The 12,672-nt window shown below is 43.4% G+C and overlaps 1 protein-coding gene across 2 annotated transcripts in view; it reads right to left on the bottom strand.

Moving 5' to 3' along the window:
• Positions 1-350: 350 nt before the first annotated feature.
• The window catches only part of pik3cb (phosphatidylinositol-4,5-bisphosphate 3-kinase, catalytic subunit beta), a 56,302-nt gene continuing 43,980 nt past the window's right edge, over positions 351-12,672 (bottom strand). Inside the window, exons 11-24 of one of the 2 annotated variants that reach the window (XM_083695392.1) lie at positions 12,318-12,448; positions 12,002-12,055; positions 11,083-11,271; positions 10,253-10,374; positions 7,110-7,253; positions 6,654-6,753; positions 5,496-5,692; positions 5,265-5,374; positions 5,005-5,083; positions 4,256-4,423; positions 3,917-4,040; positions 2,642-2,787; positions 2,371-2,503; positions 351-2,024 (exon numbers count right to left, since the gene is read on the bottom strand). In XM_083695392.1, the coding sequence (XP_083551518.1) occupies positions 1,887-2,024; positions 2,371-2,503; positions 2,642-2,787; positions 3,917-4,040; positions 4,256-4,423; positions 5,005-5,083; positions 5,265-5,374; positions 5,496-5,692; positions 6,654-6,753; positions 7,110-7,253; positions 10,253-10,374; positions 11,083-11,271; positions 12,002-12,055; positions 12,318-12,448 (1,835 nt within the window). In that variant the 3' untranslated portion in view covers positions 351-1,886. The remainder of the gene's footprint in view (positions 2,025-2,370; positions 2,504-2,641; positions 2,788-3,916; positions 4,041-4,255; positions 4,424-5,004; positions 5,084-5,264; positions 5,375-5,495; positions 5,693-6,653; positions 6,754-7,109; positions 7,254-10,252; positions 10,375-11,082; positions 11,272-12,001; positions 12,056-12,317; positions 12,449-12,672) is intronic. The other variant, XM_083695393.1, reaches the window with a different exon arrangement.

The raw sequence follows: 12,672 nt of genomic DNA, 5'->3' as shown, positions 1-12,672 counted from the left end.
ATCTTTCAGGGACAGAGGCGAACTGGCACTGCATGTAACCACACACAGAATGAAATACAAAAGGGAAAATGCTTTTCGATGGAAAATAACTTTAATAAAATTCCTATGAAAACAAAACCAGAAAAACAATAAAAGCCTGTACAATATTCAGTGTCTGAAGGACTTTTGAAGGCTAGCGGTGCGAAATACAGCAGCATCACACAGAAACCCACAGTGACAACCATTATAGACTCAGGCTTGGTGGCCCAAGGGTTCATATACTTGTGTGTGTGTGTGTGTGTGTGTGTGTGTGTGTATATATATATATATATATATATATATATATATATATATATATATATATATATATATATATATATATATATATATATATATATATATATTACATACACTCATATACGGATATTGCACAAAATCAAACACAAATGCTGGAAGAGCAACTCATGACGAAACCAGGAAGTAGTGTAACGCCCTCTGCTGGCAAACCCCTCCCACAGGTCCTAAACTCCCCCCAACACCTGCTGATATAAAAACAAATACACTTAAAAGAGCTGCACATTATTCGCACAGACATTCAATTTAAAATTCTGAACAGATGATTAAAAACACAGAAAAAAACAAAAAACAAATGAAAGGACTCTTTGTTTGGTTCTAAAGCACATGTTACATGCTTCGGTTATTTCTCAGTGAGTTTATTTGTTGATGTTATTATTGTGTGAGCAGTTGTTGCTTTGAAAGACCAAGTCGGACATCCTTAGGCAAGTCCAGGTTTAAGACACAAACCGCATGTGATAATAACATTTTGAAATGATTCTGTTTGTCCAACAATGACAGTGATTTGATAAAATTGAACAGAGGAACGTTACAGTGACATTCCATAGCAGGAAAATAAAGTGAAGGTTTAGTTTAAAAAAAAAAAAAAAAAAAAAAAAAAACCTCTTCATATTTAAAATGGTTCCAGTGTTTAATAGTCCAATTGGCCCCTTCACTCAAAACCTTGGACCAGAGGTTCAGGGCATATGTCTCTTTCTTTCATCCCTCTGTCACACACTCTTTAAAGTAGTAAAGTAGTCTGGCACATATACATCTCAGATAGAATAAAATCTTAAACGGCAATAAAATAAAAATACAAAAACAAAACAAAACAAAATACAATCTTCCCGATGTTTTGAGGCACACTTTCTAAGATAAGCAGGAGGCATCGCGAGAAATACTCAAATAAGACGCTTATCCTCTGGGCATGTGCACGCTTTAGCGTCATTTTAAGACACAGGGTGAGACACTTTTGTCTTCAGTCATTAAACACCCACTCTTAATCTGTACTGTCTGTCAAACTTTCCATTCCAAGGCATATCAGAAGTCCTGCTGATACAGTAGTACGTGGGCGAAATCACCCCTTCCCCCATCCCCTTTGGTTCAGTCCAGTCCAGGCTCCATGGGGACGGTCCATTTACAGTGGGGGTTGGAGGCCACACCCTTCCTCAGGTGCTGTGCTCCAACTCCCACAGAGCGCGTGCAAAAATTGCAACCACATTACCCACAAATCCACAGATATGTCACATGATAGGGGAGACGCTACAGGACTGCTGGGCAGGCTAGGAGCAGCTTCAAGAGACAAGGCAAGAAGGGGGAAGGTGTGTGAGAGGTTGTGGGGTCATTGAAAGCCTGTAAGAGTGTGTGTGTGTGTGTGTGTGTGTGTGTGTGTGTGTGTGTATGGGATTTGGGATAGTCCTCTAGGTTCTCTTCTTTAGGGCCCAGGAACAATCCTGGTTGTCAGTTCCCACAACTTGGCACACTTCAACCCCTCACCTTCAGTGTGTTCCAGCCCGAGGTAACCCCAACCTTCCTGACCTTTGACCCTGGCCCTGCAGGATGTGGTGTCTTCTCTATGAGCGGTTGTCTTTGACCACGTTGTGGGCCATCCAGTTGACTTTGGTGGTCCAACTCTCTCTCAGGGCCTCATCAAACTTCTGGCGGAACTGTTTCAGTGCCTCATCGTCGGTCTTCCCCAGGGCCAGAGAATCCTGCACAGTGAGGGGGAGGGAGAAGGGGCACTCTTATCACAACAAACATCACCCCATACATGACTTTGGACCCTCCATAATCTCTCTGTGGCATATGTAAACTGCAGCCCATAGGACACCCTCATCAACTGCTATGTTTTCTAGGGGTTTGGGACAATTACATTTTAATTCAGTCAATGCAGAAATTCAGAGATGCATTACAGTTCTCCTCATGGCATGAAAACTATTATCACTGAAAAGACTCAAATTAATAAATATGAAATCAAATGCATCATCTGTATTCTTAGGTAACTGTGGTACTTGTATGGCTTGGTTGAAAGAGAGCGTGAGTATGTGTGTGTCTTGCCTTTAGGTACTGGATGTCTTTGACAGAGGTGAGCTCAGGCAGTCCAGCAGTCAGCATGAGAGCAAACAGTGTGATAAAGAGATTCCCGTTCCTTCTCAGGATCAGATAGGCCTCCTCACAGTACTGACGGAAACTAGGGTGGACACACACGCATACACAGTAGAGAATAAAATTCAAAGAAATTATATTTTATCAAGGCAACTGTCAGCTGCTAGGCAACCAATTGTTTTTATCACTCATCCACTTCCAACCAGAGGGAGCAGAAACTCACCTGCCAAATTTCTCTGTGTTCCCCGTTTTCCCCTGTTGGATGACGTGGATGAAGTCATGAGTGAGGATGAAAGGTACACGTTCCCTCTTGATCCCAAACTTAGACTTGAAGTTACCCAGGATATGCCCAAAGTCTATATGGAAGAGCTGAAATGCAAAGACAATGAGCACAGCAGAAACATAGAGACCAATCTACAGTGCACTCCGTAAGTATTGGAAAGAGGAAGCATTTTTGTCTTCTTTTAGCTCTATACTCCAACAGTTCGGATTTTAAATCAAACAGTTACTATGGGATAATTCAGCTATAATTCAATTCAGTTTTTTTTCTGATTGGTTTCACCATCTAGAAAGTACAAAATTTTTAAACATACTCCCCCTATTTCAGTGTTCCAAAAGTATTGACGCTGAATATATTCTCTGGTAATGCTCTGCCAGGCCTGCAGACATTTTCAGTTGTTGTTTGTTTTTGAGGTCTTTTTGCCTTAAGTTCCTTCTTCAGCAAATGAAATGCATGTTCAATTGGATTTAAATCTGGAAAATGACTTGGCCACTCTAGAACATTCCACTTTTTGGCCCTGAAAAACTGCCTAGTTGCTATGGCAGTATATTTTGGGTCATTGTCTTGCTGTATGATAAAGCGCCGTCTAATGAGATTGGAAGCATTTGCTCATACTTCAGCAGACAAGATGTTTCTGCACACTTCAGAATTAATTCTGCTGCTGTCAGCAGTTGCCGTCAGCAGTTACATAATCAATGAAGACAAGTGAGCCAGTTCCAGTAGCAGCCATACACACCCAAGCCATAACACCCCCACCACCATATTTCACAATTAAGGTGTTATGCTGGGGATTTTGGGCAGTTTCTTTTTTTCTTCACACTTGCCATCACTCTGGTACATGTTTTGTTCATCTTTGTCTCATCTGTCCACAAGACTTTATTCCATAACTCTGCAGGCTCTTTTAGGTACTTTTTAGGGTTGTAATTTCTAAATGGTAATGGTTTGATTTCAAATCCAAACTGAGATAGGTCTCTTTTAATAGGATAATTGCTGAAATAGACCTTTCTGAGTAACAATCAACACATTTCCTATAAATTTTTCTCTATTTTTGCACTCAGGGCTGCCTAGCGGATGCAGCGCGGAGGAATACTGGATTATAAACTTGGATATTCGTTAACAAAATGAATGAATATGATCGATGGATACAACTGGCCCCAGTCTAGGATATAGGGTGTACTAGGATGTACTGTACTGTATGGAACCACAGACTGTACTTACCTGTCCTGTGCTGCGGACCATGATGTTGTCACTGTGGCGGTCTCCGATGCCCAGGACATAGGTGGCCACGCAGTAGCCTGCACACGACAACGTGAATTCCTCTATGGCCCGCTCCAGAGCATCACTATAGACAACCAACACAGAGACAGTAAAATATTGCCCTTCAGCAAATGGGAGGACAGTCACTGGTGGAACAAACCTGCTGGCCAGGGTTGTGACCATTAGGCACGAAGCAAGAGAAAACAAAAAATGGAGACGGCACTACCTTAGAGCACAGACTTTGGTTTCAATTTTTTTTGGTAGGTTTGCCTAATGCATAGTACCAAGGTATTACCTTACCCAGAGTTCTTTTCTTTGAGCCAGTTGAGGAGGGCATCTTTGTTGAAGGCTGCAGCTGCTGCCACGTTGCTGCTGGTCAACTGAATGTTGGCGATGGTGTCTGCCGACGACACCACCTCGATCAGCCCTGAGCGGTCCCCCGTAGCTAGGCAGCCGTAAGGCACGATTCTGTACAGACATGGTTATGATGGAAAATGATGAAATGGTTTCCTACATTCATGTGTTCCTAATCCTTCTCACCATCAGTGATATTATTGTCTCTTTGTGAAATAATGAAAGTGGCACTGGCTGAACTGGCTATTCACTTGGTTTCAGTCTCATAGTTTTATCTAGTGAAATATCTTAAACCCAGGGATTATGACGCAATGGGAGTAATATGTCCTCACTATTGTTACTATTCTCATCATGATCACGGAGCTCTAAACCTTTTGTCCTTGTAACCTAAGGCCTTCCTCCTTCCTTGCTCAACTGTCAAAACAATCCTCTCCAAAGGAGTGTGTGTGTGTGTGTGTGTGTGTGGTTAAGATGAGAAGCAGAGAGGGGGTATATATGGATGTGGGGTGTTGAGTTGTTGGAGGTCAGGCTAGCAGGGGATGATTTAGAAGACCCCATTCCCTGTACCTCACAAGAGAGCTTCCCCTTCCCTGCAGAGAGCAGAAACAAACAAGCCTGACACAAAGTCAGCCTGAGGACACACACACACACACACACACACACACACACACACACACACACACACACACACACACCTAAGGTCCAGATTAGCCTCCTTCCATAGCAGGTCCATCAACCTCAAGATCTGGAGGGTCAACATATCTTGTCTCAGGTCTGAACAGGGAGAGAGAGAGAGAGAAAGAGAGAATAACAAAAAATAACACATACAATCTGTCGTCCATTCTTCCATCCTCAACCTCTTCTTACACACATCCCTCCGTTATGGCCTAGCACTTTTCCTCTCCCCCAACCTCCATCCATTGCTCCCCCCCCCCCCCGCCCACCCATCTCATACCATCTCCATTCTTGAAGATGATGCCCAGGGTATCTCCCCCCAGAAGCTTGTTGTTGTAAACGATCCAGAGGGGCTTCATCTTGGAGTCCATGTACCGACACTTCTCAACACTGAGAGAGAGAAAGAGAGAGAGAGAGAGAGAGAGAGAGACGTGTTTAAGAGCAAGTGAAAAACAAGCTACTCGAAAGTCACCCATCAAGTTCCCCTCCCCTCTACCCCCCCATATCTTACTTGATGCCAGAGAGCAGGACACTGGGGTTGAGTGGGGAGTGCAGGTCCGATAGGGTCTCTGTATAGCCACTCTGTCTCAGACAAGTCATCATGGCCTCTTTGGTCAGCATGGCCTCCTTGGTCTTACTGCGGGCGTTCTTGATGGAGCCCAGCTTGATCAGCTCATTCACAGACTTCAGCTTGCTCAGAGCTTCCACCTGAGGCGGGAGATGACCTTGTTACAACTCTACGTAGAACCAACTTAGAAACAACGTAATGGCCATGCATATGACAAGCCCTATACATAGAGTGTACAAGTAAACATAATCAATCTATGAGGGTTGTCCTGAGCTACTTCCTGTAGGCTACAGTTCATTCACTCTTCAAATCATCTCAACTTTCAGATAACCTGTGCATTGGCAGATCCATACAATCAAAAGATTAACAAATCTGTGCATCGTTGAGCTCAGGTCAACCTCTCTGAACAAGAACATTAGTTCTACTTTCTGTGATATCCCCACAGTATGCTCTCCAAAACAGGAAGTAGAGGGCTGGCGGACAGAGATGGAGAGGAAGGGAGGAAGTGACCAGGGGAGCGGCTGTCAGAGCTAACACAGTAGAGGTCAGGGGTAAGGGGGTAAAGGGTACACTGCTATCACTCAGTCTCCCTAAAAATAGCCATATTCTGAACTGTCAGAGAGGACGGTGTTGCAGTTCCAATTGAGGTCTTGGCGCAAAGAGCCTGTGACAGTTTGGGCCAAAATGAGTTATATATATATGAATAGAAATCTCTTGATGTGATCTATCAAGTGGTGAAAGGAGCTAATTTAGATCCATAACTGCATTGAAACAGAATGTATAAACAAGGACCCATCACAATACAATTGGCTAAGAATCAACATGTTGTTTTGGCTCTCCTGTAAAATTTGGAAAATGTCACTTAGGCCCTTTGTGTGTCAAGCCCTCGGTCTCTAGACTCTCTGAACCAAGAAACTAAGAAAATTATTGTTAGAAATGACAGTGTGTAGACCACTGATTATTTACTGACCCATTTTGAGCTGTTAAGGAAGAAAAGTGATTTGATTGAGAGGACATGGGTGACTCAAGGCTCATGCAGGACCAATGTGTATGTGTATGTGTATGTGTGTGTGTGTGTGTGTGTGTGTGTTGAGGTTGTACCTGTTTCTTAAGGACCTCAATGTGAGGGATGCTGCCACGACAGTAAGCCTCCAGGATAAGGGAAAACTGGACCGAGACAGCTGGCATGTGCATCTCTGACCTGAAGGGGACAGCAACTGTTACCGTTAAAGGAGAACAACTCAAATTTGGAAAATCTGTCTGTGTGCCTTAACCTCTCTGACTCGAGGACTGTCTGGCACACATCTCTCACTCTCACATATGCCATACCTCAGAATCGATAGGACTTCCTGAATATAGTCTGTGGCATCTAGAGTTGCAGTGAGAGACTAGGAGTGTAACCCTGTGACGTTGCTCTTGTTTTAACTCTAGCTCTGCTCTCCCTGAGTGAGAGGTGTGCACGCTGACTTCACTGAGTCAGAGAGATGAAGTCACAGACAAATTCCCTAAATTTGCAGTTGTTTCCCTTTAATCCTGGAGTAACACACACACACACACCTAAGGTGCCAGAAGAGGAAGTGTCCTATCTTGCGGTTGCCCTGGGATCGCTCTAGTAGGAAGCGTGTGAGGGCACAGTCGTAGTAGGGCTCATAACGCAGCACCTGCACCAGCTGGAGCAGATACTGGGACAACTCATCGTCACTGAGGGAGAGAGAGAGGGGTGGGGAATTTCAATATTTATTTCGATTTAATTTAGATGTTTTGACACTGATCTACACAAAATACCCCATAATGTCAAAGTGAAAAAAGATTTTTAGAAATGTTTAAAAATTCATAAAAAATGAAAAGCTGAAATGTCTCGAGTCAATAAGTACTCACCCACTTTGCTATGATTGCTTTGATATGACTCCTAAAATTACATCAGTTGCAAAACTTTCTTCAACAAGTTACTCAATAAGTTGAATTGAGTCCATCTGAGTGCAAGGATAATAGTTTATGTGATTTTGGAATGAAAATCATTGCTTTTGTAGGGTCACCGATTTGAATAGGAATCAATTACACACTGTGTGGATCAGGTTGTCACTACAAGTGAATGGAGACAGAAAAAACTGCTCAGAAATGCTACACTGAGGCCTGAGGAGACATACAAAACAATCTAAACAAGTTGAATGGCTCAGAGGGGGAAAAAAATAGAATAACATACACACAGTCAATCAAAATGGGTCTATAGAAAGTCTACAGACTGGCATTTCATCATTTTATTTTTTATTCATTTGAAAAAATTTAATTTAATTTTTTTACTTTGACATTATGGGATATTTTGTGTAGATCATTGTCAAAATATCTCAATTAAATCTATTTAAAAGTCAGGTTGTAACACAGCAAAATGGAGAAAAAGTCCAGAGGGGTGAATACTTATTGAAGGAATTTTTTCTTCTTAAATCAAACAAGTAATATTATGTTAAAGTAGAGATTTTCAGATTTTCTTAAATGGTATTTGTATATATTGTATATATATTGGTTTCACCATTCGAAAGTACAACACTTTTTATGCATAGTCACCCTATTTTAGGGTACCCAAAAGTAATGGGATTTATAAAAATTAAGCATTCATGTTTAGTATTTGGTCAACATGCAATAACTGCCTACATTCTGCTGCTGCTGTCAGCAGTTACAATCATCAATTAAGACAAGCTCTAGTGGCAGCTATACGTCCAAACCTAACACCCCTGCACCATGTTTCACAGATGAGGTGGTATGCTGTGAATCTTGGGCAGGTCCTTTTTTCTCCTCTTGCAATCATTCTGGTACATGATAATATTATCCTTATCTGTCCACAACACCTGTTTCCAGACCTCTGCTGGCTTTTTAGGTACTTTTTAGCAAACTGTAACCTGACCATTGTTCTTGAGGATAACTAGCGGTTTGCACCTTGCAGTGAAGCGTCTGTAGTTTGGCTGGTGACGTATTCTGCAAATGGTAGTCTCTGACACATTCACACCTACCTCCAGGGGCGCAGGAATATGGCTGACCCTGTGCCCAGAGCCCACAGCTCTGTTCTCCCTAGGGGGTGTGCACGTGTGTTGTCTCGGAGGGGGGGGGGTGTGCAGTGCGTGTGTGTTATCTCAGGGGGGTGTGCGCAAAAAATTACATTCCAACAATTGATGAGAATTGATTGCATGGCCAATAAACAGTCTTTGTCTTGAATAGTGTTCCTGATCTTTGGGACAGTTGTTTTGGGATTTTTCTTAATTATGGGGAGCAATCTTCGGTCATCGACTGTCTTCAAGTCTTCCTTGGCCTACCAGCCCGTTTGTGATTACTGCTTTTTTTTTCTTTTTAATGATGTTCCAAGCCTAAGCCTAAGGTTTTGATGTTTCTGATATTTTTGAGGGATTTTCAGCATAATAATGGCTTCCTTGACTTTCATTGATGCTTATTTGGTCCTCATGTTGACAGACACCAATAGAAAACTCTGAATGCAAATGCAAAGCCTAGAATCAATACTAGACATTAACAGCTCTCTTATGCCTGCACAAATTATGTGATGGAACACACCTGTCAAGCCAATTGTCCCATTACTTTTGGGTAACCTAAAATAGGGGGACTATGCATAAAAAGTGTTGTAATTCTGAGCTGCTCTTCCTCCCTGGGAAAGCCTGCCCTCTCCAAGACTTCTCCATCACAGTAGAGAATTCTACTGTGACCTCCTAGACAGCTAAGAACCTTGGGGTGATCCTTGACAACCACTTATCCTGTGAGGCGAACATCACAGCGACAGCACGCTCCTGTAGATTCTTCCTCTACAACATCAGAAGGATATGTCCATTCCTCACCAGAGAAGCAACACAACTCTTGGTCCAGACACTTGTGATATTTCGCCTTGACTACTGCAACGCACCTCTTAGCCGGGCTCCTCGCCTCTGCCATAAGACCTCTAAAGCTCATCCAGAATGCTGCCGCCCGTCTGGTGTTCAATCTCCCCAAATTCTCCCATGTCACCCTCCTCCTTCGCACCCTTCACTGGCTGCCTGATCACTCCGCTCTTCCACTTCGGCTGGCCGTCTGGCTCTGCCGCCTCTACGTGGATGCAGCAGTCATGCTACTCGGTCACGGCTTTTCACTGTCCTGGTGCCCCGCTGGTGGAATGAGCTTCCCATTGCTGTCAGGACTGCAGAGTCACTACCTATCTTCCGCTGTAGATTGAAGACCCATCTCTTCAGGCTACATCTTAACTGTCCCTCCTAAGGACCTCTTCATCCCCACTACCCCCTGTACAGTTTCTTTACTGTAAATAAATTAATAAATCTTCCATTCTAGCATTGTGACAGCCAATAGCCACTGGTCCTAGCATGTATTACTTTTTGTTATGATGACTGATGGATAGATGATTCACTTACTTAGACAAATGTATTTGTTGTAAGCCGCTTTGTATAAAGGCGTCTGCTAAATGCCAAAAATGTAATGCAAATGTAATTTGTGAATGGTGAAACCAATATGTACACAAATACCGTCAAATAAAAGCTGAGAATATCTTATAGATATTAGATATATCTTATTTAACCTCAGTAATTGCTTGATTTAAAATCAAACCTTTTGGAGTGTAGTGCCAAAAGAAGAAAAAATGCTTCACTGTCCAATTACTTACGCAGTGCACTGTATATACACATACATACGCGCATGTGTGTAGAAGTAGGTACCTCATATCTCTCAGGCAGCCCACAGCATATTCTCTGACGTACTGGTCTGGGTAGTTGAAGTCGAGCAGCTCCAGAGCGTCTCGTGGACTCAGCTTGGGCCAGATCTGTAGCAAGGCCTGAAGCTGTGTGTGTGTGCGCATTAGAGGGGGAGGTACATATTAGGGGATATTAGAGCATGCTTCTAATATTATACATTCACTGAGCACTTTATTAGGAACACCTGTACACCTTCTCATGGTGGAGGTGGTGTAATGGTGTGGGGGAACGTTTTCTTGGCACACTTTGGGCCCGTTAATACCAATCAATCATTGCTTGAACTCCACAGACTATTTGAGTATTGTTGCTGACCATGTGCATCCCTTCATGGCCACAATTTACCCATCTGCTAATGGCTACTTCCAGCATGATAATGCATCATGTGACAAAGCAAAAGTCATCTCAAACTGGTTTCATGAACATGACAATGACTTCAGTGTTCTTCAGTGGCCTTCCCAGTCACTGGATCTGAATCCAATAGAACACCTTTGGGAGGTGGTAGAACGGGACATTCACAGCTTGAAAGTGCACCTGAAAAATCTGCAGGAATTGCATGATGCAATTATGTCATCATGGACCAGAATCTCAAAGGAATGTTTCCAACATCTTGTGGAATCAATGCCACAAAGAATTGAGGCTGTTTTGAAAGCAAAGGGAGGCCCTACCCAGTATTAGTATAGTGTTCCTAATAAAGTGTTCATGAGTGTAAAACAATAGAGCTGAGCTAGTCCTAGTCTTTTCACATCCTTGAGGAGGTACAAAGAGGCTTTTGAGTAGGTAGGTAGGTAATGTACCTGGGCCATATCCTCATGTTTGCTCCACTTGACGGAGAGAAGCAGCTTGGGCAGCGACTGGGGGAAGTTCTCACGACAGTCGTAGCGTAGTGTCCAGATGAGGTCCTTCTCATTCTCACACAGCTGAGACAGGGGGTCCCGCTCCATGATCTCCTTCAGCTCGATGTGGAACTTCTTACCACCCCGCCCCTGTCGAGGTGCAGTAACAATAACCACCAGAGGGTAGCAAATGGCAAGAAAACACACATGCAAGGAGCAGCAAGGGGGTGCTAGAGACAGAAGTTGGCCATAGCCACAGGCACATATCTAGGCTTACCCTAACCTCAATCCTAACCTTGACCAATAGGGGGTAAAACACAACAATTATATATCAGTGTCTATGGGGCAATATCATTGTGGTAAGGGGGCTAACAAGAACTCCAATAGCAACAGGTCCATCAATGTACAGACCAGCACGCACGCGCACACACGCATGCTCTGGCAATTCCTCAACATCACATGGTGTTACAGAAGCATATCCATCCCGTTCCACATGGGGCATCAACGGGGTGAGAGGAACAGTAGGACAGATCTGATCTTAGACACTGATTTCTCTGGGAGGCACATTGTGACACTACATACTGCCAAACCACACAGCACTGGGTTTCCCTGGAAACCAAGCATGGAAATATTTGACGCATTTGGTGTCTTTGTCCCACAAAATATGTCATCTGATGCCTGCTGATCTGAAATAAAGGAGCATGTGTGTGTGTGTGTGCGCGTGAGAGACTATGCGTATGTGAGCAAGTGTGTGTGAGAGAGAGAGAGAGCCACAAGTTTGTGTGTGTGTATGTGTGTGTGTGAGAGAGAGAGAGAGAGAGAGTATGCCTGTGTGTAAGCAAGGTTTACGAGCCTGTGCGTGTCTATGGATAAAACTCACTACCATGGGCGCACAGTCACTCGCTCGGGCGATCTCTGCGGCTTTCTCCAGAATCTGCAGGGGAGGATCACACACGCGCACACACATCAGTACTTGACATGCTGCATTTGAAATACTATATCTCAAGTTATTGTACTTTATCATGCCATAAGGGCATTATGGGGGCTTTTAAGCCATCTTTAATAAGACCTAGCTGCCTGGACACGAACGTTAATTAATATTAGTCTCCATGACAACCGTGTTAAAACATGGGAATGTGAGTTCATGTGATTGTGTTTCTCTGGGTGTGTAAGCAGCTGTAAGGGTGAGTTCTGACCTTGTCGAAGGGGGGGAATATGATGGGGTTTGCAGAGTATTCTGGGAAGTGGATGTGCAGGGCTGTAGCGTTCTCAGTGTACGGGTTGGTCTGGATGGTCCCTATGGGGTTCAGCATCTCTTCAAGTTCATCTGAGGCGCACACACAAACACACACATCATTGAAACAGCATATATGCAAATTGTGTCCATTGCAAGTTAATTTAAAACATGCATCAACTTCCAGGTCGCTGCTCCTGTGGCAGACTCGTGGGCTTGCTAGTGCAAATTGTTTCGCTCGTTTGATTTTGGCTAATGGACTGACAATTGTTTGTGCCCTTGTGTATTTTTCAACTACTGGATATTTTCTCACAACC

The sequence above is a fragment of the Argentina silus genome (assembly GCF_951799395.1).
Source record: "Argentina silus genome assembly, chromosome: X".
Lineage (NCBI taxonomy): Eukaryota > Metazoa > Chordata > Actinopteri > Argentiniformes > Argentinidae > Argentina > Argentina silus.
The sequence above is the reverse complement of the archived record's forward strand: the minus strand, read 5'-3'. Positions and strand labels throughout refer to the sequence as shown.